This window comes from Ischnura elegans, chromosome 10, assembly GCF_921293095.1.
Source record: "Ischnura elegans chromosome 10, ioIscEleg1.1, whole genome shotgun sequence".
In the NCBI taxonomy this organism is placed as follows: domain Eukaryota; kingdom Metazoa; phylum Arthropoda; class Insecta; order Odonata; family Coenagrionidae; genus Ischnura; species Ischnura elegans.
In genome coordinates, this window is record NC_060255.1 from 75,831,800 (window position 1) to 75,858,771 (window position 26,972).

Consider the following 26,972-nt stretch of genomic DNA (forward strand, 5'->3'; position numbering starts at 1 on the left):
CGGTGGCATGGACCCAGACGGTTATTATGTCGGGGAGTCCGCGAAGAGGAGTGACACGGAGTCCGAACCACTTTACTACAACAGTCGACCGAAAGATTACAAAGAATACAGGTATGTCGGATGAGAACAACCACTTGGTAATGAAAGATTGACTCTTCTGTGGATGATGCGGAATCGTATCATGTTCATTGTATTTTAAATAAATGAACTAAGTAAAATTACTTTAAACTCTAAAATATACATAATACGGGTATAAAGTCACACATTAAAGTATAAATGGGCCTTGAAAATAGTTTGTGTAACTGTGCCATATTATCTGGGGTATAAAGAGAACTTAAATTGAGCACCTAAATGTTCAAATAATTTTATTTCACATTAACACAATTAGGTGAACGGAATGTGCACCGGAACAAAATAGAATCATTACAAAACGGGGGTTTTTAGGATAATAACTTCCCCCTCTGGTCTTAATGTACGATATGAAACAGATACAGGTGAGATTCTCTACTTGTAGGGATACATCCTTTCGTGTGAAACCATACTAATAACCCTCATGCAACAAGTTCCTGAAATGGTCCCTGAATTCACATGGAATTAAAATGTAGGTGAAATTTTGATACAGACTCACCTGGATTTTCCAAATGTTAGTCAGATAGTCTACCATTTACATCGCTAAGGTCAGTTTCAGGTATACACAACAATATGGACCATATAGATGGATGGAATGGTTTCATGCGAAATGAGGTGATTAGCCTGGTCCATAAGGCTCAATTTCAATGTTGTTTAGCTAACTGGGTATTTTAATTAAGTCCTCAGGCTTCATCTAAACATATTATTTTTTGTGTGTTATATCGGTGAACGGTAAATGCTAAACATTTAGTCTTCTTGATCATAAAATCACTTCAGGTCTGGTGTCATGCATTATCTCAATATATACTACAAAGGGCTATGCATGGTGGACTAAAATTTCTGTTGGATAAAAATGGTGTGTTTTTGACCTGAATATCATCAGTAATTTAGGTTTCTACTGGCATCAGCTATGAAGGATTAAAATTCCATGATATATATTTTCTCCACTCTGTATTTCTGGGAGTCAGGAGATAAAAAATAGCTATTCACGCCCAATTCTGTCTTCCAATAATGCTTTGTTAGTTGTTTTACTTCATCAGATGTATTTTAGGTGCCTTGAAGTCAGTGAAGAAAGTACAATTAGGAAAATTCTCAAAATGTCATAAATTTCATTTCATCCCGCATGGTAAAAGAAAACTCGTTTTAAGTTCTCATAAGAAGCACCATCATGATCATGTTTTTAATGCTAATTACACTTAGTAATAGCTGTCTTTATAGTTATATTAATCACGTTGTGGAAAATCTTGGTATATAGGAGACATAATCGTTACTATGCTCATAAAAGGTTTTCATATACTTTTTTTATGCAGAATAAATAAACAAAGGCTTTACCTGAGCACATAGGTTATTGCTGGTAAAATATTTACCCAAGGTTCTTCCCAAAAATTTGTCACTTCTAAAATGTATCGACGTCGTGCATTTACTAACAATAGGACAAAAGAACGTGGATTTGGAATCCTTCTCATAGGGAGCCTTAGCACATGAGCTAAACAGAATTGTATTCTTTTTTCATTGGCGATGTACTATTTGCTCGAATGATGGATACAATTCTTAATTTGATCCCCAAACTAATGAATGTAGGTTAAAATAATACGTATGCCAGTAATGAAGATGGTACGACAACATTTATTAGTTTCGTAATTTTGCTAATGTATGAAGTCCAAAACTGTTTGCAATAAACTTCTAACCCTGTTTCTCAATCATACGGAGACTACGGACTTCAGTATTTTATAAAATATGAAGAAATGCGCATTATAAATGTGTAATTTGATATATATGTCACCTATTCTATTAATCAATCGATGCAGCAATATTAAGTTTTTCTTGTGCATAGAGTAAGCGTTTATTTTGATTAATATATGAAACTATAGGTGATTTAATTCCTAAAAATTGAGAAAATATTTTATTGATCCTTAGGGATAGAATTAATATCGCCAGTAATTTGCGCGCGTTCCATCGTCATCAATTAACTGCACTTTAAATGTTACTCTCCGTCCCACTTCAACGATCTTTTCGGGTGGCTTGGAAATGTTTAAGTCTTTCCCGTATTCCAAAATTGGTTGGGAGTTGAAAAATGGTAAAGATAAGCGCAATATCGAGACGCCATCTATTTTCTCGTCCGATCTCTTCCATGCTCACCTAGGCACCGGAAACGTTGGGACACTGAGGACAGGTAAGAGAAGGCGGTCACTGCTACGGCAGAGTGGCAACAATGCCACGTGTATATGTTGGAAAACAAAACAAAACACGCATGATACGCTGCCAGCTCTCGATCGAACGTGATAACATCTCACCCTTTCTTTAATGCTCACGCCTTTGCCAGCCTATTTTTGGCGTTGCATTTATGGGGCATGTTATCACCATGTTGCTACTTTTCCTCGAAACTTTTTCTTCCATTTATTCTGCCATATTTTATATTTTTTGAACTTACCCATCATGAACTAACATATTAAGTATTGGTATGTTTTTGCTGTGATGCACTAGTCCACTGTCGCGAGGGGTTTACTCGTCTGTATAGCAGAACTCATAGAACTCGTCTGATTGATGATGATGATTGATGTGTAAGCATAAGTCCAAATGTGTAGGTAATCAACGAAATTTTCGTTACATTAATGAATTTCTCACTGATTATATGAATTGTCAGTCAAGTCTAGTTTAACCTGCTTGGGTATTATTACACAGTGTTTAAAAAGCAGGTTTATAGGTACGCGACAATTTTTCCTCGAAATAAAATCCAATTTTGTAAGTATTTGAGGTTATGCTCTTGCTGACTTTACAATGGGAACATAGTTTACTGCATTAATTTAAGCTTATAATACAAAGATGTTTTAACAAGAAACATCCGTAAATTATTCATGTGGGGATATTTTCCTACCTTGCTTATGGCAAAATCTTATCAGTTTAAATTCTCCTCATGCAGATTCTTATATTGATCCTAATTTTAATATGGCCATGGTAGTCCATAAACGAATACTTTTTAATTTTTCTCACATATACTTCGTAAAAAATACTCCGCGAATATCAAACGGGAAGCGCTTTAGAAAGAATGAAGATAGTTTTATGGAATTTATTTTTTGGCATTTTAGCTATTATATTAGTAGCTGTATTCCATAATAGGAAAATGTTAATCTTTGTTTTTAACAAAACTAGGTGTAACCAATTTCAGGCATATTTAAGAGGCCATTGGAAAAGTATTGTTTTCTCAAATCATCATTGACATTATCAGGAAGTTACAAAATCGATAAAACGCGTGACTTTTCGTCGCCTCGCGTTAATGGAATAAATTCCTCCTTTATGATTTGATGCGAACAGCATGTTTTTGGTTAGACAACAAGTTGCAGAGGTAGAGGATTCTCCATTTTCCTTTGTGGTTGGACTATCAGCAAGCCATATTTAATGGAATCGATTGATTAGGCAGTATTGGGATGTAAAAATAGACCGGATGCTTCTTATTATTGGTTTAAATCGCTTCGGTGGACTAATACCAGCGCCTCATGCTGGATTTTACTCTGTTCATATTCTTATGCTAACCATCTTTTACTTCAGCATGATGTTTCACTTTAAGCATCTTTTACATATCATTTTCCGCTGCTACAAAAAATGGGCATAAAGTTGCACGGTGGTTAATGCTCAATGAAATCCGATTATGGCATCTCATAGGATTATCATCCTCATTTTTACCTCACATCATTCATTATTACATTCGCATGTAAAAATCACTTTGTCATTCATGATCACTGCTACGCATATTTATGCTGTCTATCTATGGAAATTATTACAGCCAAATTGCTCAAAATATCAAGTTGTGCGAATAAATGTTCTTGTCGTTGAATAATTATTTTTTAGTCTATTGGATTAATGGAGCAAAAATATTTGCTTTGCAGAATATTAACCATATTTTATTGGTGTGCATTTATTCCTGCAAGACATTGCAGTATCCTAGCTAATTAGAGTGTAAAACAGTCCTAATATTAAGAATGCATCTGTGCTCTGCGTCCTTTTAATTACTGAGTGATTTTTTTCAAATAAAAAAATGTAATACGAAGTGATTATTGTGCTCTATAACTTTCATGAACGGCTTGCCAAATGCTACGTATTCTTCTTACATGTTAAGCGCTTTCATTACAAGCGTCATATCTAATAATCCATGTCAAAAAAATTGCTTTTGTGATGTTAAATATAATACCTATATTACTTTGATGTCGATTTCACATAAAAAATAGATTGGAAGCATGCGCTAACCCGGCCGAAAAACGTAGCTATCGCAAAAATAGTTTAATGCATGATATGTAACACAACTTGAAGCCTGCAGAAAGCTTTTCTTAATCTGAAAAATGTTTCTATGCCAAGAATGCTTTAGGAAGTTGTAGGAAATCTCTTACGTATTACCCACTGCGAATGTTGGTATTCCATAGTGTTTTCAAATATCTGCTTTTTCTACAGGGGACAATGAAATGTACTCTTTGCCTCTCAAGACGGAATTCAAGTTCCCGCAACTGTAGTTTTTCTAGTACGGGTGCTTTTGACTAGATGTAGTGTTTTATTTAATGGCTGGTTGTACCTATTGTTCTTCTGCCGCTATTCTTTCTAACTTGAATTGACTTAAAAATAAATTGCGGTCTTCAAAATAGTTAGAATTTTTGCTATAGGCTAGTGCTACAGATACGCTTTAACAATCACATTAGGATTCTGCGCAAACCATTATTTTTACGTTTTTATTAATCTATTGAATTTGTGGCAGTTGTAGTGCATATTTTTGCATTCAATGTCGCATTTCCTGCACAATATCTAAGTGCTCTAGATTATCACGTTCTACTGCCGTAATAGTCAGAAATACACCAAACTATGTTGTTAATAGCAAGCGTGCAAGGATATTCGTTAAAGTCGCATTAGTCGTTATCAGATGGTAATAGTGTAAATAAATGACTAAGTTAGTTATAATAGACAAGTAGAGCATTAAGCATCACCTAATTTATTGCTGCTAGAAGGCTTCAATTACTTACGAGTTTTTAGATTGCATAGTCCAGGAAATATTTTTATTGAAGCAGTTCGGCAGATTGTACATGCATATTTTTAGGATGCTATAATCTATGATTTGGCGTATCTTTAGGATCCATTTCACTCATCACTAAATCATATTACGTATCATCTTTATATTTTCATCGAAATTTGTTTTAATTGAAAACGTATGTTTGTTCTTTCAACCCTGTTGCATCCAATTTCATAATTACCTATAATTTCTCATTATAATAAAAAAAATTAAATAATGCATTTACATGCATTGCATGTATTCAGTGTTGGTTTTGGCATGTGATATAAATCATATTCAAAAGTTTTTTTTATCAATTAAATGTTCCCATGGTAGTCATCTTTGACTGCAATATTATTTACACGCGGATCATATCGCTCGACCTCGCGTTCTTGCATGACATTTGCGCTTCATTACCTATCCTTTGAACGTGAAATAAACTGTAAAATTCTATTCATTTGCCCCAAATGTTGACCATACATGTTTGCTGCTGCGATGAATTTCAAAGTACTCCTTTAATCAGCACATGTACTCGCAATATTTATGGTAGATTCTTTTTATTGCCAAAAGGAATTTATATGTTGTGTACATTCTGCAATTACTCAATCATAAAGAAGTACTTGTTAACTTACTTTTCCATTCACTCTTGTATGTTCGCACGATTCTAACGACTTTTGTGAATCGCAGCATGGACACGTGGTACGGAGGAGGAACGGGGTACACGGAGTACCCAAGCACACTCACAGGGAGCAGCACCGGCATCTACGGCGCCAACGACGGCAGTGATGGTTACTACTCCAGCAGTCGGAGGACCAAAGGTAAAACATTGATATTGATGACTTGTGTAGAAACATGAATATTTTCAACGTTGGTAAAAATACTAACAGAAGTAACTGGGCACAATGGCGTACCCAGGATCAAAACTATAGGGGAAGATATGGTTGTTCAAGTTATAGGTAAGATTTAAGCATGGAAAAGGTGAATGAAACTAATATTTTAAGGAAACTGTAACAGCTCTTAGTTAGTTTTTTTAAATTATTTGCTTGAAAAAATATTATTTTCCTTAAAGACATTTGCGATTTTTGCCTCAAGGAGGGGCAGCTGCCCCCTCCTGCCCTTCACTGGGTACACCCACGACTGGGCACAATTAAATTTACTTCGTTAAAAAAGTGATCTATTACAAATATAAACTACTGGTTTCAAAAAGTAATCTGTAAAATTACAGCTACAATTACGGTTACTTCTAGCAAAACTGTCCAATATAGATATAACCTTGCAAATTTCGAATAGTGTAGTTAAAATTTGTAATAATTTAGCCTAAGAAATTGCTTAAGTTGTAATTTCACTTTCAATGCATACAAAAAAAACTGCTGTAAATATATTGAGTGTCTTATTTAGTATCATAAGGCTACAACGTGAAGGTGGATCAACCTTAACAAGCAAATGACGAGGGGGAGAGCAAAGTAAACATCTATTAGGAGCAAGTAACGATTAAAAATAAAGAAACGATTCATCATTAACCGTAAGGAGTAAATTGCATATAAAAATTACATTTAGTAATAAGTAATCGTTTCCAATACAAATTGCTGAAAAAGTAATCGTTATATGTAATCCAATGACTTTTACGCGATTAATTACCTGCACTGAATATTTTAGTAACTAGCATTATGATATCGTTATCAGCTCACCTGAATCCCCCTCTGCTTTTCTTATGGCGTATTTCTATATTCTTTCTCAACCACCTGGTGTAATACAAGCTATTTTGTACCATATTGGCCACTAGTACAGCAACATAGTCGTGAAAATTGGTGAGAAATAACTGTAACTAACCGTATAGTATAGTATGAACATTTTTTACAAATGAATAGCTATAAAAGGTGATTTATTAGTTGAGTTACTGATATAATACTGAATTTCGTAAAAAATATTTAATGTAGACAAATTTTGCGAAATTTGTTCAACTTTGAGGTCATGTATTTTGTTAAAAAATGTAACCTATGAAATATAGTATGTGCCAAATCGTGTACCACTGTATTGGAAGCAATGTTTCAACTTTAATTCTCAAAAGAATTATTTTTAAGGTTTTGGCCAGCTTTTTTCCGATTGCAGCCTACTGCGCTTTGGCCTAATTTGCCTATAGTGGTTGCTGAAAAAATAATTTAGAATATCAGAAGTATAATTCTACATGTTTTTTGTGTTATTGTTTGTCTTTGTTGAGAATAATGTCCTTAAGTATTAATAAGCACCTCATTCTAAAGGCGTTGACCCTGCATAGTAAAATGTAACAAAATCTATTACCATAAGTCTTACCAATTTTAGGTGGGTGATTTCCTGATTTCGTAGAGAGGATAGGAGAGGGGCGTTCTCCCATGTAAAATTCCATAGAATACCTATTAGTTATGCATTTGGAGCCAAAAATGTCTTTTTTATTCTTAAAAGAGATTAAATTGAACAATTTTAGACATTTAAGGATATAAAAACTAATAAACTTCAAAATATTAAAGTTTTTTGATGAAATTGGGGGGGTGAATGACCCCTGTGATACCCCCTTTAATAAATCTGGACCAGAATATAAGTTGTCATTATGTAAGAAATGGAAGAATAACGTACCAAATGAAACTATGTGTCAACGAATTTAAATTCATGAGGAAAACTTAGCGTATAACCTCAAATACTACCTTCCGTTCAACCCATTAGGAATCCGAAAGTCCATGTGAATATACCGTTTATTAAATTTTTTTTACATAAGCTATGCCAATCAGATGACAGAATGTTTCAGAAAATAAACAAAACGTGATAGGCTGTATTTAAGTCGATTATGGCATGATAATATCCATAACTAATACTCACTCCGAAAGAACTATTGAATTTACCGCAGTGCTTTACGTCATAAATATATCAAATATAAGCCCTACATCTACATACCACTCCGCAAGCCTCCTAAAAAAACTAAATTAGGACGAGCATTTATTTAAATTCCTCATGGTTTGGGGAAAAAACGAAATCCCATATCTATCCTTTCGGCAAAATATCTCTCGTAATTTATCGCTTTTGTCAGAGCTGAAAACATAGTGGATCTCTCTAATATGATGTTCTCTTTGTTGCTCTTAAAGATATAATTGAGGGGGTGAGAATCTAAGGGGTACAAGTGATTTATTTTCCTCAACGGAGTTAGGTAAAGTTAATTGTTAGAAGAAATACACAAAAAATACTTCCCAAGGGAAACGAGTGAGTCTCAGTTCTGTGCTGACATCGAGTGGAAAATCAAATGCACTATATCAATGATCTAATGATCTCGTTTGTTTTCAATGCCTTATTTCTGTACCTAACTGTATATAGAAAAAAAGAAATCACTTATACCCCTTGGCTTTCAAACCACTCAATTTTGTGAAAAGGCCAAAGATTGGTTGTTATCCCATGATAATATAAATGTTCTTTTTTGACGTGTTTGTGAATAATATAAGTATTATTATATATTAATTTATATATTATTTTTATATTCTTGTGAAAGGAGGAAAAAGAAATTTATTTTGATCTGTCCATATATTATACTTTGTTCTTGTTTAGTGTAACTTATTGTCACATATATGTTTCATAATGATAATGCATCAAAAATTATAAATACTTTCTTTTTGTTTACTGACCTGCCTTGAATTTGATTTTTAAGATGGTAGTTTCCATACTGGTTTTTTATTTTAACCATTGAAGCTAAAGCCTAAAGCTCCATTAATTTTGTGTTGTTAAAAAAAGTGTACATTCAAGGTTGGAGTAATAAATTCATTCATTCATTCATTCACTCATATATTCTCTATCGCTCAAGCAATCTAAGCCTAGAGCGAGGCATCAGAATCTCTAGCGGCTCCCAGCTTCTCTTGGCTGCTGCGTTGGTTCGTGGTCTAGTTTAGCCATTTCCCCTGAATGATGATAGCGGTTTAATCGTTTTCTTGTACCCTGAGCTGATCCCGTCAATTGTACTTTTCCCCAGGAACAAACCGACGGCCGAGTCTGGAGAGGCAATCGACGCTCTACGACGATCACTGCTACGGCGACACCTACCAGTCCGGTGGTGTGGACACTTACCAGCAGCCGGCTCCCGATAACAGGTACCACCGCACCACTTCGCGCACCATCATCACTCCCCCGCTCCCCCTCACGGCTCCCGCCAACCGACATCACCATCACAGGCACCATCACCAACACCAACGCAGGCCCATGTCCGCCATCCCCTCCATACGCCACAATCCCTCCTGCGAGGAATACAGGTAAGGAGCAAGGGGTGGCAGCTTCCTCCGCCCACCGCCGTGTGTCGCTGTCATAGAGCCTGTGTCTCTGTACCTCTCTGGGAGCCCTCTCCATAGTGTTTGGCGTGGCCTTGGCTGTTGTAAATATGTCGGTGACTTCCTCGAATCCTTGCACCCTCTCCCTCATCCCAAAAACCATTAATAAGTTGAGGTGGGCCTGTTTCAGAGGGGTTCTTACCTTCATGGAAGGCTATTATTCAATTGCTTAAAAAATATGTGGCAGTTACAGTTACAGATTTTTATTTTTTCAAAATTTGAACCTTCGTCTTTACGGATAAGTGGGCTTATTTTAAGATAAATGTATATTCTATTTGGGCATCAAAGTAATAATGACTAGTAAATAATAATTTCGTCGTTCTCAAGAGATACTTTAGACGAGATATAGACGTTTTTGACCACCTGAAAAAGATACAATAGCGTTGAAACCTGTTTAGGAGATTGGAAACCATGTGGAACATCACAAAAATTTTCATTTCAATCCATGGAAAAAATACCACGAAGTAAGCCCGTTGGCGATTAATTTTATTAAATTTCGTCTGTGGTGTTTATTTATCAACTAAACAAGTGCACTCATACGATAGGATAATAAATTGGAAAAACGTGAGTGGTAACCATTGAGAAATCTTTTTCGTGTTGAATAACCCGCCGATGAACTGCACTGGCGCTGGAACAACCCATTTCCGACCACCGTAGCCACGTGGCTACATCCTACCATTCTGAGCATATAAGCACTTGAAATAAATCCGCATTCCTATTTGCTGTCCAAATGTCATAAATTTGTTGTTGAAACTTGCAATTACACTATCCACTATTTAGTTTATTTGGGAAGCCGGTGGATAATATCGTATAAGCCCACTGACAGAAAGACACGAAAATTCAATATGGACACCTACTGCCTGTAAATTATTTGCAAGTATCAAAAAAATGAATGGCCAATTTTTTTATTTAAGGCCAATCGCAGAAATTATACAGCAATAGATTTTGACCTCTTCACCACGCTAGTGTACTGTACTGAGCGTACGAGTTATTCTGAAGAGACAAGTTGATATATCACCAAAATATTTTACTGGATTATTGAAGATGACCAGAGGAGCAACGTACCTTAATATCTTTGCATCACAAAAAGAAAGTTTTCTGAGCGAAAATGGGATAACCCTTAGCTATACGCGCCTGCGATAATAGCGCCAGTGCACGCTTGCGGCGCGGCGTTTTTCCCGCGCTTCAATATTGTTGGATTTCCTAAATATGCATTAAAATTTTAGGGTATTTTAACGCATTAGGATTGCTTCTAAAAAATAAAAGCCATTTAAATATTTTTATCTTTCCTCTATAAACAAAAAAAGCGTATTAATATGAACATTTCTTGATAAATACTTTGAATAATCTTTCTTGAGGAAATGCAGACGATAATGTACTTGGTCGAGGAAAAAGTACAGAAATAGAATATAAAAGTGTGCCACCAGTGCATTAAACCACACGCGCATTAAACGCGCTATTTCGAATTTTCCAAAAATGCGGAAAAATCCCCACTTAACGTGTAACTAAGGGTTCAGCATATCAAACGTATAATTCTGTGTCCATTCAGAAGAATATTTATCTTGAAGCTTATACTCCCTCTCCCATTACCATTCCTACGTTTTTCCTATCCCTAAAGTATCCCGACATCTGCAAATGTCATTGGTATATGTGGCTACGCCGTTAAGTGTTGTGTGGTGAGTGTCTGCCTGTTCTGCATCCCATACCATCATCCTCTTCCTTAACTTCCATCTTACACCGCAGTCCCATCTTCCTTTTACCTAGGGTTCTCTATCAATGTTGTGCACATGTATTTCTATTTTCATCTTTTGCCTGTGTGTTCATTGTTGTCCTTCTATGTCTCAAAGCGCAACATCTTCGCACGATCTGTAACTTTACTATCTGTGGTTCTTCAGTATTATTCGGGATTTCTCCCTTTCAGGCTTTCAATGTAATCTTCTCGCCTTTAATGCATTCAGCGCACAGATTTCTATCCTCCAATTTTAATGTTGCTGTTCTCTTGCTGTTGCTAGTTGATTAATTGTTCTCTACATTTTCATTGCGACAGAAAATGCGGATTTTAAAAAGATAATTTAACTGGCAGGGATATCTATATTACAAGGAATACCAGATGTTCAGAAGAATAAAAACAAACTTTAAAAACTACTCTAAAGTACGAGTTGAGCTTGGCTTATAGAACTTGCTCTATCAAAGCTATAGATAAATCAGAGTAACGAATCATTATGGCTAGAATTAATAAGCGAATTATAATGCATTTAAATTTGGTAACAATTCATGATTAGAAACCTTTAAAAGAACTTGATGCATTGAAACCGACTGGTTAGCTATGGCCTTCAAATTTAGGTGATATTTGTTTGAAATTTATATTACTCATCAATAGACCTGCTTGATAACATTAGAGTTTCATTTTCATGAGGCCCAAATCGAAATTCTCAAACAATTGAACCTTGATTTTGAGCATCCAATCATTTTTATTCTCACACCTTGTACTCATCCGCCTGTAAATCTGATAATTTAAGCACCCATTTAAGTTTTGAACAGAAATATTGATTGACTTTTTAAAAAGAATAATATACTCAGATATAATCGTGCTACTTATGATAACCAAAAATTTCAGAAAAAATCGTTGTCATCTTGTTGATTTGAATACAATAGTAATCGGGATCTAACTTGTAGACCTTCCAATGTTGCTGAATTCATGCTTTTGGATATTTACCTGGAATCATGGCCGTATTTCATAAGCAGTGTCTCATGCCTTATCACATTTCCTGAAGTCAGTCTCTTCCATCTCTGAGCTTTGGTTTCCTGGAGTTGAACCAGTCTTTATCCATGCATGATAAATGGTTCGCTGATTGTTAATTTTGGGAATTGGTCGTAGATATTTCTGTGGGCTTTTTACTTCATTGTTCTATCTGTCTTCTATACTTTCTCTATTTGTTATGTTTTACTTGTTGTATCACCTTAGTTACCATCTGAGCACTCCGAAATTTCTATTGGTTCCATTCGTTATTTCTATTCTTTAAGTGGTTCCATCATTGTTAGGAATGATAAAAATAGATTTGGTGAAAGTCTCAATTTTTTGAACGATTATAAATAAATTACGTTTAGTTATCATACCGAAAATTGCGCTGCACGTCCTTGGCTGCCACGTGTAACTAATTACTTACTTGGAAAAAGCAATCTGTTTGTTTTTCGTCTTTAAGAAAAAAAATTGATAGTGAAAAATAAAATAAATGATAATAAATAAAAATGAAAAATAAAAATGATAAAAAAACCTTGATAATGACACTACGTGTCGAAACCGGGTCGGTAGTTTAGTAAATAAAATTGTGTGGAAGGTTACCATTTTATTTTTTTTTCTCATGGATATAAAACATTTCCACCAGATATCGCCGGACACCGTGAATTATTTTTGTCTTTCCCTGAGCAGTGAAAATTGCCCGGTCAAATCAGCCCAAAAACAGGGATACCCTTACATAAATACCCAAAAAGCTGAAAATTAACAGGGACGTTAGTAATACCACTCTTATGAAATCCTGATAAGTCCCTGTCGTTCCCATGTGTGCAAAAAGTTTTATCAAGGCCAAAGGTCACAAAAATGGATTTTTGGCATTATTTGGCCGAACAGTTCTACTCTAAAAATTTATCAGACAAAAATTGTAGACCAGGAAATAATCTATAAAATTGTCATCGTCTTTTTTCTCTAATATTAACCATTTCTGAGAAAAAAACCATTCGAAAGTTAGCTGGAATTGTCCAATAATGTTCAGAGAACGCAACAACATGGTCATCCACATTACGGAGGATATAGTTGCAGCTAACTTTCGAACGGATTTCGCTCAGAAATGATAAATCTTATTAAGAAAAAGTATGCTGACAATGTTGTAGATAATTTCCTGACCAAAAATTTTGTTACAAATAATTTTTATCGTAAAACTTACCGTTTGGCCAAAAAAGTAAAAAAAAACTATTTTTGTGACCTTCGACCGTGTATAAAATTTTTTGCACACACGTGATCTATGAGGTCTTTTCAGAATTACATAAGAATGGTATCCCTGACGTTCCTATACATTTTCAACTTGTTGGGAATTTATGTAAGGGTCAATGTTTATTTTGACTGGGCTAAAACAACAATTGCTGCTTGCAATAAACCTGTAACTATACGCTCCTACTGCGTTTAAATTTGAACTGCTTCCATTTCGCTAATATTTCCACTCAAAAATTCAATACATTCGTGCTCCCTTTACAGTGCTTCTCAGTCATTGCCCATTAGGCCGGCCCTTATTTTTCAGAATTGCGAAAAGTTATGTTTTCTAAGTCTCAAAATGATCAAAATGAAGTTTATATTCACATGTTAAAATTTGATTACTTCAAAATAAGGGCAACCCGTGCCCCAAGGGCCCTAAGTACTGAGGACCCTCAATTGAGTTTTTTGGAGCAGGAAAAGTGCTATCCCTATGTAAAACGTAAAAGTAAAGCCCTTTAGGGCCGATTTTCTGTTTGTTTGGACAATTTGGACAATGTCCATGCATATAAATTGAGCTTATCCGTCGACTGCTAAAGCAGGCAACTTGGATCTGTGAAAAAAATCATTGTTAGAGTAGCAATGATTGTCTCACTCTTGTTCGAGGCGATTCTCCCGTCTTTGAATGTGCTGAAGTGAGTGAGATCACTTTGACTCCACGTGTGTCATTGCTTGGAGCAGAAAGCCGTTCCTCTGAGAAGTTATGTCAAGCGTACCACAGGTTGTCATCTCACGGCTTACTCCAAGTTTACGACCCAGTCAACACGTCATGTGAAAGACGGTACGCGGCGTTCTTATATCTTGGGGAATGTCTTTAAATTAACCATTTGTGAAGAATTTCACTCGGTACATTTTCTTGTTCTCGTCGAAATAATCTTTCAGTTCGTCGTATTTTTTCCACCGATGAAAATATCACGAAAGAAACATTCTTATTACAAGCAATGTTGCATTTTCTATCCATTCGTATTCATTTTGTAAGGCCCCCGATAAAAATTTTTACTGTTTTTTTTTTCTATGAATCAATCAATTTCCTACTTTTCATGCTCTTAGTATTAATGCTGTTATAATATTTTGTTTTTGTTTATTTTAAATAATAACTTTATTCCCCGCGATTTTCTTCATTAATTTTTTCTGTTTCTAATTCACGTTAACTTTTTAATTCTGATTATGAATCAATAGAAAACGATTTTACGGTCTTCATTTACATCTACATACTACCCCGCAAGTCGCCTAAATAGGCGTGTGGCAGGAGGTGTTAGGACACCAGCCGTTAACACATAAAAAGGAAATGCACCAAAGGAATTACTATTAGCATTTATTTAAGTTCTTTATGTTTAGGGGGAAAAAGAATTCCCAAATCTACTCGTTCGGCTAAATATTTCTCATAAATTATCGCTTCTGTCGGCCCTTGGAAATTTCCATGTCAAGAGAACCAATCTCCAATACCTATATGAAATTATCAATGCTTATTTTTAACTTTGCTCCGAAGAAAATATTTTGTTTACTCGTCTGCCTCGGTTGTCGCAGGTTCGATTCCCGCCGGGCTAGATTCGCTAAGAGACTTTACGGGGTATATCGGAATAAACGCATTAATATTATTCCTTCTATATTGATTGGTATTGATATTGTTTCTGAATCAAAACAAAGTGACATAATAAACTAGTACTTATTATACTTTTATGAAATTTAGTGATGTTATTTTGTAATTTTTAGTTCAAATTATCAATAAATATAGCCAATGTTAAGACCGTTAAGTACTTTTTTCGTGGTAGTTTGACATAAATACGTTAATATTATTCCCCTTTTATAGATATTATTTCATAATCATTGTATATTTACCGTTGGTTATTGTTTTTTATTAATTTTATTAATTGATTATGAACTATTTACATGTAAAGGCCATTTGAAGGCCAGGCCTCACTCTTGTAAAGGCCATGTATGCAGGTACTTAGAAATAAATACATTAATATCATTCCCTTCAATTCTATCATTGACTCAAAATACAATTGCACATTAAACTAATATTTTACTTTACTTATAATTTAATCAGTGGGATTTATTAATTTTATTATTTGGTTATGAATTTATGTTTTTCTATGATTTTTCAAGTGGCACCGCTAACGGTCACGAGGATGCTACGTGAGTACAACACTCCCGCTACATTGTAGTCCATAAAATTTGAGTACGCGAAGCTTCCCTCTCCAATTTGTTTACGCTATTTCGCAATCCCTCTAGTACACACGAGAACCTTCACTCACTCCCACGACCTCTATACGCTCCAGCATCGATCGCTGGGGTTGGAGACTATATTTAGAGAGGCTGGCCTAATTTCTACTCCCACTCTCTCGAGTCTAGGAAGTACCTAGCTCGACCGCCGCCACCCGTTTAGAAAATGTCGCTCGTGTTGCGCTAGATGCGTACGCAATCCCCTCTCACCCCTTTGATGGGACGGAATAGGGTAGGAAGGGAGGAGATTCCGGGAGAATCCACCAATCGGTGATGAGGAAAATGTGTCGTACTACATTTGCCCCCTTCTCGTGGTAGCGTTTATCATCCTCCCCCTCGACATCACGGAGAGTTCAACCCACGCACCTTAGGCATCGTTTTCACTTGTTACGCACCCACGCGTGACGTGAATTCTGCGTACGTACGCGCGTAGTGGATCAGCAGGTATATTTGTAGCAGCAGCACTCGTATCAAAGACACATTGATGAGGCTTTTTTCGATATTGTTGGAGACAATATGTATATTTCTGGAGGTTATCGTCACTATCTATAATGTTCATCCATTTTTTAAATCTAAAGTATTGTTTACCTCTCCTGGTAGGTCCAGTTTGCTAGGATATAAGGGGAAGTTTATCATAGAGAAGGCCAAATACGGTGGCGTAACTAGGGATATGCTTTGGGGAATGGAGGGGACTGGGGGGCCGTCCCCCAGCCAACGGGGAGTCCAGGATTTTTTTTGCCTGGAGATGCATTTCATATCGTTTTGGTACTCAAAATTTAACTTAAAACAGATGCGGTTTTTATGTGACCAAATAAGAAAATTTTTAAAAATATTTTTTGTAATTCACTGAGGCTTTGGGGGGATCAATCCCCTTATCACCACCCATAGTTATGCCACTGGCCAAATACAGTTGAAAAAAAGTAATTATGAACAAATAGTGGTCCTTTTGGGAATAAGGAACTAAAATACTAATTTTTTTCAAATATGCTAAGAAATTGGGTAAATTACATGATTTATTTTCGTAAAACTTCGGTAGCACAGCATTTTATCGGAAAAAATATGCATATATTCCGTTAAAACCAACTTTTTCCGGAGATATATCGTGGATCAGTGGCGTAACTACGAATAAGATTCGGGGGGGATATGGGGGATTAGTGAGGGATACCCCCCTGTTCCGGAAAAGTTTTGAATAATAACATGCCTGAAAATGCATTTTACTTAATTTTGGCTCTTAAAATTTAACTTTAAGTCGATGCAGCTATTATACATCAAATCCTGATAGGATTTTTAAATAGTTTTTTATTTCTCTGAGGCTTTGGGGGGGATACATCCCCTCATCCCCCCCATATTTACGCCACTTCCGTGGACCAGAAAGTCCCCTTAACACAGAGATATCGTCTTGACCCCTTTCTTTTACTTCTCAACTCTACTACAGATGTTTTGATTGGCTTGAGATTGGAATCTTAATGATGATTGCAAGCCAATAGAAACACCCGTAGTGGAGTAATGATGAAATGAAGTGAGCAGTACTATATCTTCGTGAACATTTAATATATTCAATTCCAATCAATTCCAATTCAAATTTTTATGGCTACATTTGGCTTTTTATGTTAATGTAATGTAACGGTGCAAAGCGTAATATGTTTGGTTTCGTCACAGAGTTGTAGTTTACTTTCGACCCGAAGTAGTTTTGACGCCGATTTTGTTCCAACCCTGAGTGAAGCTCCCCGGTTTTAGTTCTTTTTAGCTTCGTTTCTACACTTCGCTTCCGGGAACGAAACTATTGAAATTTTACTGGTTTTGAAAATCGTTTAGTTTCAATTCAGGGATGGTTATCGATGAAATAACGATTGCGTTGAATTAAGTCTCGTAAATGGATCATTCTATGTTTTACGATCAGGTCTACCACTTACACCATCACTTCTACCATGCGCTGGGTGACCATTTTATTGATATATTAAAGGTGATAAATCGTATACTTCTTTAGTCTTTCATTCAAAAAACGAAGCATAGCACCATAATAAACTCTTCTGTCATTTAACTATGGGCTAAATTTTGTGAACTAATAGTTTATTAATGGCGTTAATTTCTGTTAAAAAATCTTGAACGGATGTTTTGTTTCAATTAATGAATGATTTTTTTAACAATAACAATGATAATGGTGACTTAAAACCAATTAAGGTTAAGATAATTTATTGCTCTTGATGACTTCGTGAAGACCTTTTGAAAGATCCTTGCCCTGCGCTTCGATTTCCATCCATGCTTACCATTAAAAGTATGCCTAAGTGATTGCGATAGCCATAAAATTTATTAACAAACCTAGTGGATATTAATTTTCACCTTTCCTAATAAAAAATGGAACCTAATGTAGGAATAGAATGTTGGCATTTGAATATTGACATTTTCCTCACTTCTCACTCTCCTACTGATAGCATGAGTGACAAATTCTTTCGCTCTTATTCAACATACCTGAAATCTATTCACCCTTTCGCACTGGTGGTTGAATGTCACACGTCTAGCACCCTCTCTCTTGTATGTAGGTTGATTTTATCTAAACCTCATTAAATAATTCAAAAGGTTAAGCACTTATTTTCTGGTCTTACCTCCTGCTATTCTGCATAGCTGTGAAGCTCTTCTCCTCTGAGTTTTTGTCATATGCTAGCTTTTGATGTATTGGTAACTCCTTGTATGTGGTGTGCACTTAAAAACAGTAATGGAAGCTCGTGCCGTTTTTTTGGCTACATGTTTTTAATGGCATATAAAAGTCCTGCTCTGCTTGTTCATTGTCTTAGATTTAACATATTGACCGTTAAAAGAATGTTATGCAATATTATTCAATTGATTTTATATACAAAATGTAGTTTCACTCTGAAACTTGCCATAATTAAAATCATTTTATCATGCTATTGTCAATTGAAACACGATGACATCATCATTGATACGTCTGTCAAAAAATAAATGAGAAGTCAATTTCACTACATAACTTTTAGGTAAAGAATTAATGTTTGATTTCCAATGAAAACTAACTGAATTTAGTCGTACAAAAATATACAATTTTAATATGTTGTTAGTGTATGAGTTTGATCGCAATGGTCATTTTTCATTCTGTCAATGTTATTCTCATCTATTCCAAAGTATGAAGTAGTTGCTGTTTAATCTTACACGGGTGTCGTCTTAATTAGCATAATGTTCCCTCAATGGAGCATCTACCTTTTTTATCTAAAAAACCTTCTTTAAATGGAAAGCTCAATATTTTTTTAAGATATACCTTATTGACATCCATGAATGCTTTTGATATCTCTTTACGGATTTAACAACCTAATTATCGATTAATCAGTTGAAGACTGCGTTTTTTCAACGGCCATTCTGATTAGCACTTAAAAGCATATCGCGAAGGTATTTAAAATTATCAGGTGTAATAAATAGTGTAAAAAATTAGTTACAACATGCTGTGTGGCAACCATCAGTTCTGTAATGGAAGTAATTTGGAAAGGAATTGCATAGGTGCTTATTTGTAATTTTTGAACGAAATTTAATGTTTTAATATCAGTTTCATGTTGCATAACTCATGTAGGAGCTAAAAAAAAAGGGAATTTTCGTTATCCAGATCTCGGTAGACACATTAGACGGTAATTCATCCTACCCAACTATATTTGGCATTTCAACTCCGGTACATGATATATGTTTGAGGACGCGGGATATCATGTGTATTGGAAACTGTTCTTCAACTTCTATAAATGCTCTTTAAATATGATAATTGGAAAGAGGCCTCAAAATTTACTAATATATTGCTAATGACGACGATTCCTGTAGCACTTTTTTTTCGAATACTCACACTTTTCTACTTCTCATTTTTTTTATTGTCGTCTTCGTATTTTTGGCTCCGTTGTCTCCTTGTCTCTTTCTTTCTTCTCTCCTTTTTTCTTTTCGTCATCGCATCTCACCATTGTAAAGAATACCTCCTTTGGGACATTCTTCTTCATTCAATGCATTCCGCAGGGTTTACGAGAGCTCAGCTGCCTACAGCCCCGAGTATTCCGGGGCCAGTTTATACGGGTACGGCGAAACACGGTAAGTATTCACCATTGTCAGTAAGCGTTAAAAACTTTGGTGGAAACTTTCGACTTAAAGACATTCAGTTACTGACAAAGATTATCTGCTGCCGCCTATGGCCTATAGCCTGAGTAACGAACCAGTGATTGTGTGAAATTTGGCATTGAAAGTTACGAAACCAGGCAAAAGATGACTATATATCATTATGCTTTTTGATTTACTTTTTTTTTGTACTTTAAATTTTAATGTCTCATCGTTTTATATGTGTCCGTTCTAGGTATTTGAACTGTTTGTACTTCCTCTAATATCTCATTATTATTCTCATTCAATTTTTAAAAACTTACTGGTATAATGAAAAGTTCATACCTTCTATTATAAATGAACGTAGTTAGAATATCCGGCATTATTTTTGCCGCAAAAAAATGAAATGGAAATTATTTTCGGTACTATATTGCAGCAAGTTGATAAGATTTGGATATACACAATTAATATGCGAAATGAATGCCCGTTGAAAGTAAATAAAAGGGGAAGGACCCCTTTTTTAGATAATTTTTTAAAAGCTGTGTTAATTTGTAAAATATAAATAATATGTAATGCTACAGAGAACATCTGTTTTTAGATATTACCATGTTATTTTCCATGCTACTGCATGAGAAAAGAGAGCCGAGCATGGCGTTATCTCTCCACCATCATTGTTACATTGCTTTTTATTGTCTAGAGTCTTGGGGGTATAATGCGACAGCAATACCTACAGCATTATGCGGCATTGAGATACTAACACAGTGTCATTAGCTTTGGTAAATTTCAGCAATAGTGACATTCCTTGTAATATGCAGTAAGAATGTCACATCTCTATGGTTTTAAATTACCTCAATATTTATTGCTAATCTGGTTCAGTTAAAATGAATTTATATGCACACTCATATCTTCTGTGCACTGATCGTCCATTTTTTTTCCTCCCTCGCCGAATGAATAAATCGAAGGTACGACGATGATCGACAGTGGTCTTCGGGGGGATACTACCAAACCGGGGACTACTCGACCACCGCGCCCTCCGCGCCATCTGGGGACCACTACAGGAACGAGGCGGACGTCACGGTCGCCTCAGAAACCACAGCGGATTACCAAAACTACACGCAATACGGCAGTGGCGGCGGCGGCTACGCATCCAGCTACACGTCCGGTGGCTACGGCGTCGGAGTGTCCGTCAGCGAGAGCGGTAGCGCGGTCATCGTGGCACCAACGAGGAGGTCCAGCCGTCGTCCTAGTTCCGTCGCAGACCTCTACTCGGACACCCCAAGGGTGGAGGTGACGGGCGGGAGTTCGACTCCCGGGCCGACCCGTCGCCAGAGGGTCATTCCACCCATCCCAACATCGTACAAGCAACTCCACGAGCGGCAGCAAAAACAGCGGCTGCTTCAGCAGACGCAACAGCCACCGCAGACAGTTCCGCCAACGCAGCAAGCACAGTTGAATCAAACCCAGCTGCAGCAAAACCAGGTCACTGAGCCAATGGTCTCAACAACTCAGTCGCAGTACTACGACAGCTTCTCCGGGACCACTGGTACCATGGGAATGAGCGGGTACGGGCAGAACTCTTACGGCGATGACACCCAGCGAACGGGCTACGCGGAGGACACCTACCCCACGTCGTACTACGGAGACGCCCAAGACAGGAGGACCAACGGGTACAATGAGGACTACAACTACGCCTACCGGAGCATAGACAACCTGACTCCACCGGCGACGGAGGCTTCGAGAGCGCTACCGACGGTGACGACGACAGCGCAGAGCCGAACAGCATACGGAGTGACCACGACGACCGCTTCTGAGCTCATCATTGGAGACAAGTCGACGGGATACCAGACCTCGACGGATTACCAGACCTCAACGGGATACCAGCCCACAACAGAATACCAGACTTCAACATCATACCCAGCGTCGACGGAGTACAAGACCTCAACAGCATACTCAGCATCAACTGATTACCAGACCTCATCAACATACCCGGCGTCGACTGATTACCAGTCTTCAACAGCATATCCTGCTTCAACGGAATATCAAACAACAACAACAACATACCCGGCATCGACGGAATACAAGACCTCAACTACGTACCCGACTTCGACGGAATACAAGACCTCAACAACATACCCGTCGTCGACAGATTATCAGACTTCAACAGCTTACCCGCCATCGACAGAATACCAGACCACAACAGCATATTCGGCGTCAACAGATTACCAGACTACAACGGCATATTCGGCGTCGACGGAATACCAGACCTCAACAACATACCCTGCGTCAACGGAATACCAGACCTCTACTGGTTACCCTGCGTCGACAGAATATCAGACAACCACAGGATATCAAGGATCGACAGGGTACCAGACCGGAAGGATATCAGCAGAGCCTCCGGTCACTGACAGTAGCGGCATGACCAACGCCAGTCTCGCTAATAAGAGAAGACAGCCGCCGCAGACTCCCACTACGACGACCACAACAGCGGCGCAAGACGAGTACTATTTCAGCGCTCACGAGAGAGACTACGAGGAAGAGGAGATAGACTCGTCTTACTACGGGAGGTACGACAGCACGACGGAGACCAAAACACCGGTGACCGTTCCGTCAGTAGAAACATCCGTCGCAATAACGACGGCGACGTCGCAGACCTCGGCGACCACCACGACAGCAGGAGTGGGAGAGAAAAGGAGGGCTGCGTGGAGGAGAGACAGTCCGCTGACCGTAGAGAAGGATGAGCGCCAGATTCCCCTAACCACAGTAACCCTGGCGCCGAATCAGCAGCAGCAAACGGGGCTACAGACGACGTCCTATCTCCACGACTCGATCGATTCGTCGCAACATGATGACCTTAGGGATTCATTTGAGACCGCAGTGTCATCTATTAGTTCCTCCCAAAGACGATACGACTATTCCACAGCAGCCGAAACAGTGACGACCGTGGAGAGTCCGGCCGATGCGACGCCAACCACGACAGCGTCACAATACGGCTCTGGGTACCAAAATAAAACCACGCCTTACCTGAAGACTCAGCAGTCATTCCACGAGGATGACTATGGTAACGAGCCAAGCCTCGGTTATGCGTCGGAGAAGCAAGACACGGACATGTCTTACGACCAAGGAGAATCCAACGACATATACGAGGACTCTCAGTACAACGGACTGCAGCCTTATGGTGAAGATTCCTCATACCACACCGACCAGCAACAGTCTTCTTACGCAGATGACGACTATTCTAGACAATATGGAAACGATGAGGACCAGCAATATGGTACGGGGGACTCACAGTATGGGATGCAGGACCAAGATTACCAACCAATCACCTCCACGTACGACGACAAATCATCATACCTGGGTCAGTCGCAGCAGAGCTATGGGCAGGACCAGTATTCGTCCTACGATCAGCAACAGCAACAAGCTCACCAGGAGCAGCAGCAGAAATTGGAGCAGCAACAGCAGGAGCAAAAGTACAACAACCTCACAGCAAGGGACCAAACCGCTCCTCCTGTCTCGGCTGCCCCTCCTCCCAAGCCAGTCTCCGCCGCGGCCTCTTTCTTCTCCTCACTGACCGGGTCTTCTACTCCAGCCACCTCAGCGTCCTCAACCCAGCCCTCTTCCGGCATCTCAGCCGGCGGCCTATTCGGGGGTCTGGGATCCACTCTGTCTGGACTGTACCAGCGACAGAAGCAGGTAGTCTCTGCGGCCGTGGAAGGAGTGGTGCAGACGGCAGCCAAGAAGGCGGCACCCCAAACGCAACAACAGCAGCAGCAACAACAACAGCAACAGCAGCAACAACAGCAGCAGTTACAACAACAGCAGCAGATGCAACAACAGCAAATGATGCAGCAGTCCGGTGTTCCGACTTCCATGGCCGGAGACTATCAAACCAACCAGTACCCCGTCCAGTCCGCCCAAATGGGTGGCTATCCCGGTTCGATGCCCGAGTCCTCGGCCGGAGTGTCGGTCGCCGCGACCGGTTCCACTTACGGTTCTGTCCACGGTTCGACCGCCGAGTCGCACCCGCCCAGCCTTGCCGGATCCCTCCCCGGATCGCGGGCCGGTTCTCTTGCCGGATCTCTCCGTGAGGGCTCTATTGCGGGCTCTCAGACTGGTTCAATGAGCAATCGACAGCAGAGGGGATATCTGAGGGCGCAGGAATCGCTGGACAGCTGTGCAGAGGAGCTCCTGGAGGTGGTTGACGGCCTGGAGGAAAGGTTCCGGCCCGGCGAGGACGAGGAGGATGAGGACATCGGCAGTAGAGACGAGTAAGTATCCGTTTTTAAGAACTTTTGCCCAATATAAATAGATAAACAACACGAATTTCATGTTATTCTCCTTTACCGGGCCTTTTTAAAATATGTTCAATACTTCCGTTTTATTAAGCATCATGTCGACCCCATTTAAATCCTTTAGGGAGCAAATTAGTAACACCTAACGCGCTTTCCTTGCATTTCATATATACATAAAAATTGTATGCAGATATCCTCTTTTTCCTTGCTTCCTCTCTCATTCAGCATCATGCATCTAAAAAATACTCTATGTTAAAACTTAATTCACATCGTAGAGAATTGAAAAATGTCTCCCTCGTTAATTGAACATTTTTAACAGTGGTATTTTGTTGAGGCATGTTTCTATTAAAATATACATAGTTATTTTTAAAAACTACATTTTTTCCATTTTAACTCTAAGTACATCTGTATTTGTAATCTTTCACATGGTATGGTGCTCAAATTAAAATAGCTACTTATCTATGAAGAGATAATAATAAGCAATGACATAGTTTCATAATTTTTCATTTTAATACTTATGTGAACTGATTCGTATTCCTAGTTTTTTTCTTTTGGTAAAATAGAAAAACTTTGTGTCGTAGTTCATTTAAAATATTAATTCGCTGTGATTATATAAGTATTTTCATACTGAATTCATTCCAATATGTATAATTATTTCCAATGAGACCTTATTTCTCACAAAATTTCATCAGGTCCTTGTTGAATTTAATCACTTGCCGTTAACGTATATGATTATATATTTAAATTCAAGTCCCTGGTTGCGGATTCTTGATCCACAAACGTCCTAAATGAATCCTCCTCTTCATTTCAGTCTATATGAGGAGGACGAGGAGGCAATCATGGACGAGGAGGAGGAGGACATGTACCGGGAGGAGGACGAGATGTCCCCGCATGACAGCGGCGGCGACCGTTACGGCAGCCCGGGCGCCGAAGACGAGTCCGAGCCCCCGGAGAACAGTCTTATCACGCCGTACAAACCGGGAAAGTTGCCTCCTGAGCCGGAGGACATGACTACGCTGCCTCTGGGCGGAGGCATGGGCCCTGACCACCCCTCGCAGCAGCAGGCCGGACTCATGCAGCAGGGGTCTGCGGAGGACGCCGAGGGACAGCCGGGAGGCCCCAAGCCGGAGAAGGCCAAGAGCGTGAGCTTCGAGGAGGAGGAGAAGCCGCCGCAGGAGAGGAGGATCATGACGGCCAAGGAGCGCTGGCACTGGGCCTACAACAAGATCATGCAGCAGCTAAACGTGAGTGTTCACAAATTGCATGTCTCCTCTACTACTCGATTCATTTACAGGCATATATTGCATTTCACCTAGAGCCGATTCGCGTCGAAATTTGGGCTTTATGAGATTATGATGGATCATAAGCCGCTAGATAAAGGTTTTGCACAGTTATCCATTTCTCGGTGTCTCTTAATTGTCTCATTTTACTACTCTCTAATTATAATTTTAGTCTAGGTTGCATCGATAATTGGTTAGATTACTCTTTTCAGATTGCTTACATGGGTTGGGTAGTATTGCGTTCCCTGCAAAAATTTTCTTCAAGCCGTTGAGAAATCTAAATGATAATGGTCTCACGATGAAAATCGGCACAGGGTATAGTTATTTACTTCGTGAATTGATATTCTTTCAACCATTAATACCTAACATTGAAAATGTACTAGATTTTCCATGTTCTGATGCATGGACAAAAAAGATAAAGATTTTTAAAATGTTTATTGTTGCTGGACTCTTGGTCCACTAAGAACATACAAAGGTATACATTAGTATCAGAGCTCGAGTACACAGAAAAATTGGATACATACAATAAATGATACAGTAATGGTAACAGGCATTAGTATCATAAACTCCCTCGATCGATCCTATGCCAACCATTTGTACCCTTAAATGCAAGGATTACGCTACGTTTTAGGTATTTCCATAAATACATAGGTGATTGAACTTTATTTCTTCCTAAGGAGTTTTTCTACGCGTCTGTTCCTCTAACAGGATGGGCTCATTAAAGTCCCAGAATTTCCATGCAAAAATATATTATCTAAATTAATTACTTACTTTTATAGAGAATTTTGAATTCGACATGAAACTATAATTTGAGTTCAGAATACAAGGTTTCCCACTAGCAAATTTAATTCAGTTTGATTTAGAGACTATTCAGGTTATGAGATACAGAAGGCTGTGATTTATGTAACATATGTAGATCACATATGTAACATACATGCAAAATTTGTATAATAAATATGTTACATACATACATAAACTTATAACATATGGATTTAATATGTATATTTGTTTGGTGCTATTCTATATTCTCAGATTTAACTATGAAGACCAAAAATTTTATTTTCAAATGCGTGAAAAAGTATGCACTTCTATAATAAATGTGACATGAAATTTTTTGAATTTCATAAATTGAAACCTGGAATTTTAACTATGAATTTACGAAAGATCGATTTTGTCATTCTGAACCTGCCTAATGTAGAACTGAAATGTTTGCTAGAATTCTTTGCTGAATATTTAATTGAAACGAACGATAACATATTTATAACGTTATAACATATTTCTATGCTTACACTCTCAGATTTTTCTGCCTTCTTTAACTTCTCTTAAACAAGATATAAATACTTGAAGGGTTAATGATAATTCATCAGTTACGCACGAAAGCCGTTTCTGGTAATGAAATCAAATTCAAAGAGTTTGATTTCGTGTAATAAATCATAGGTGAAGACTACTTCATGTGGGATTAGGAAAAATAATAAAGATGACCCGTGTTTCTCAGTATTTTAAATCGGTAAATATTTAAATCTGCCTTTTGTGAAGAGCTAAAAATAAATAAGAGGTTGGGCTTAAGTAGAATGCCGTGTTGTG

The 26,972-nt window shown here is 38.0% G+C and overlaps 1 protein-coding gene across 1 annotated transcript; it reads left to right on the forward strand.

Moving 5' to 3' along the window:
- Positions 1-6: 6 nt before the first annotated feature.
- LOC124166458 (mucin-12-like) lies at positions 7-25,578 on the forward strand. The gene is made up of 8 exons (XM_046543989.1): positions 7-111; positions 2,273-2,302; positions 5,846-5,976; positions 9,144-9,420; positions 19,700-19,816; positions 20,782-24,084; positions 24,920-25,352; positions 25,561-25,578. Exons 1-8 carry the CDS (start codon positions 8-10, stop codon positions 25,576-25,578), a joined length of 4,413 nt encoding a protein of 1,470 aa, XP_046399945.1. The 5' UTR covers position 7.
- The last annotated feature ends 1,394 nt before the right edge of the window (positions 25,579-26,972 follow it).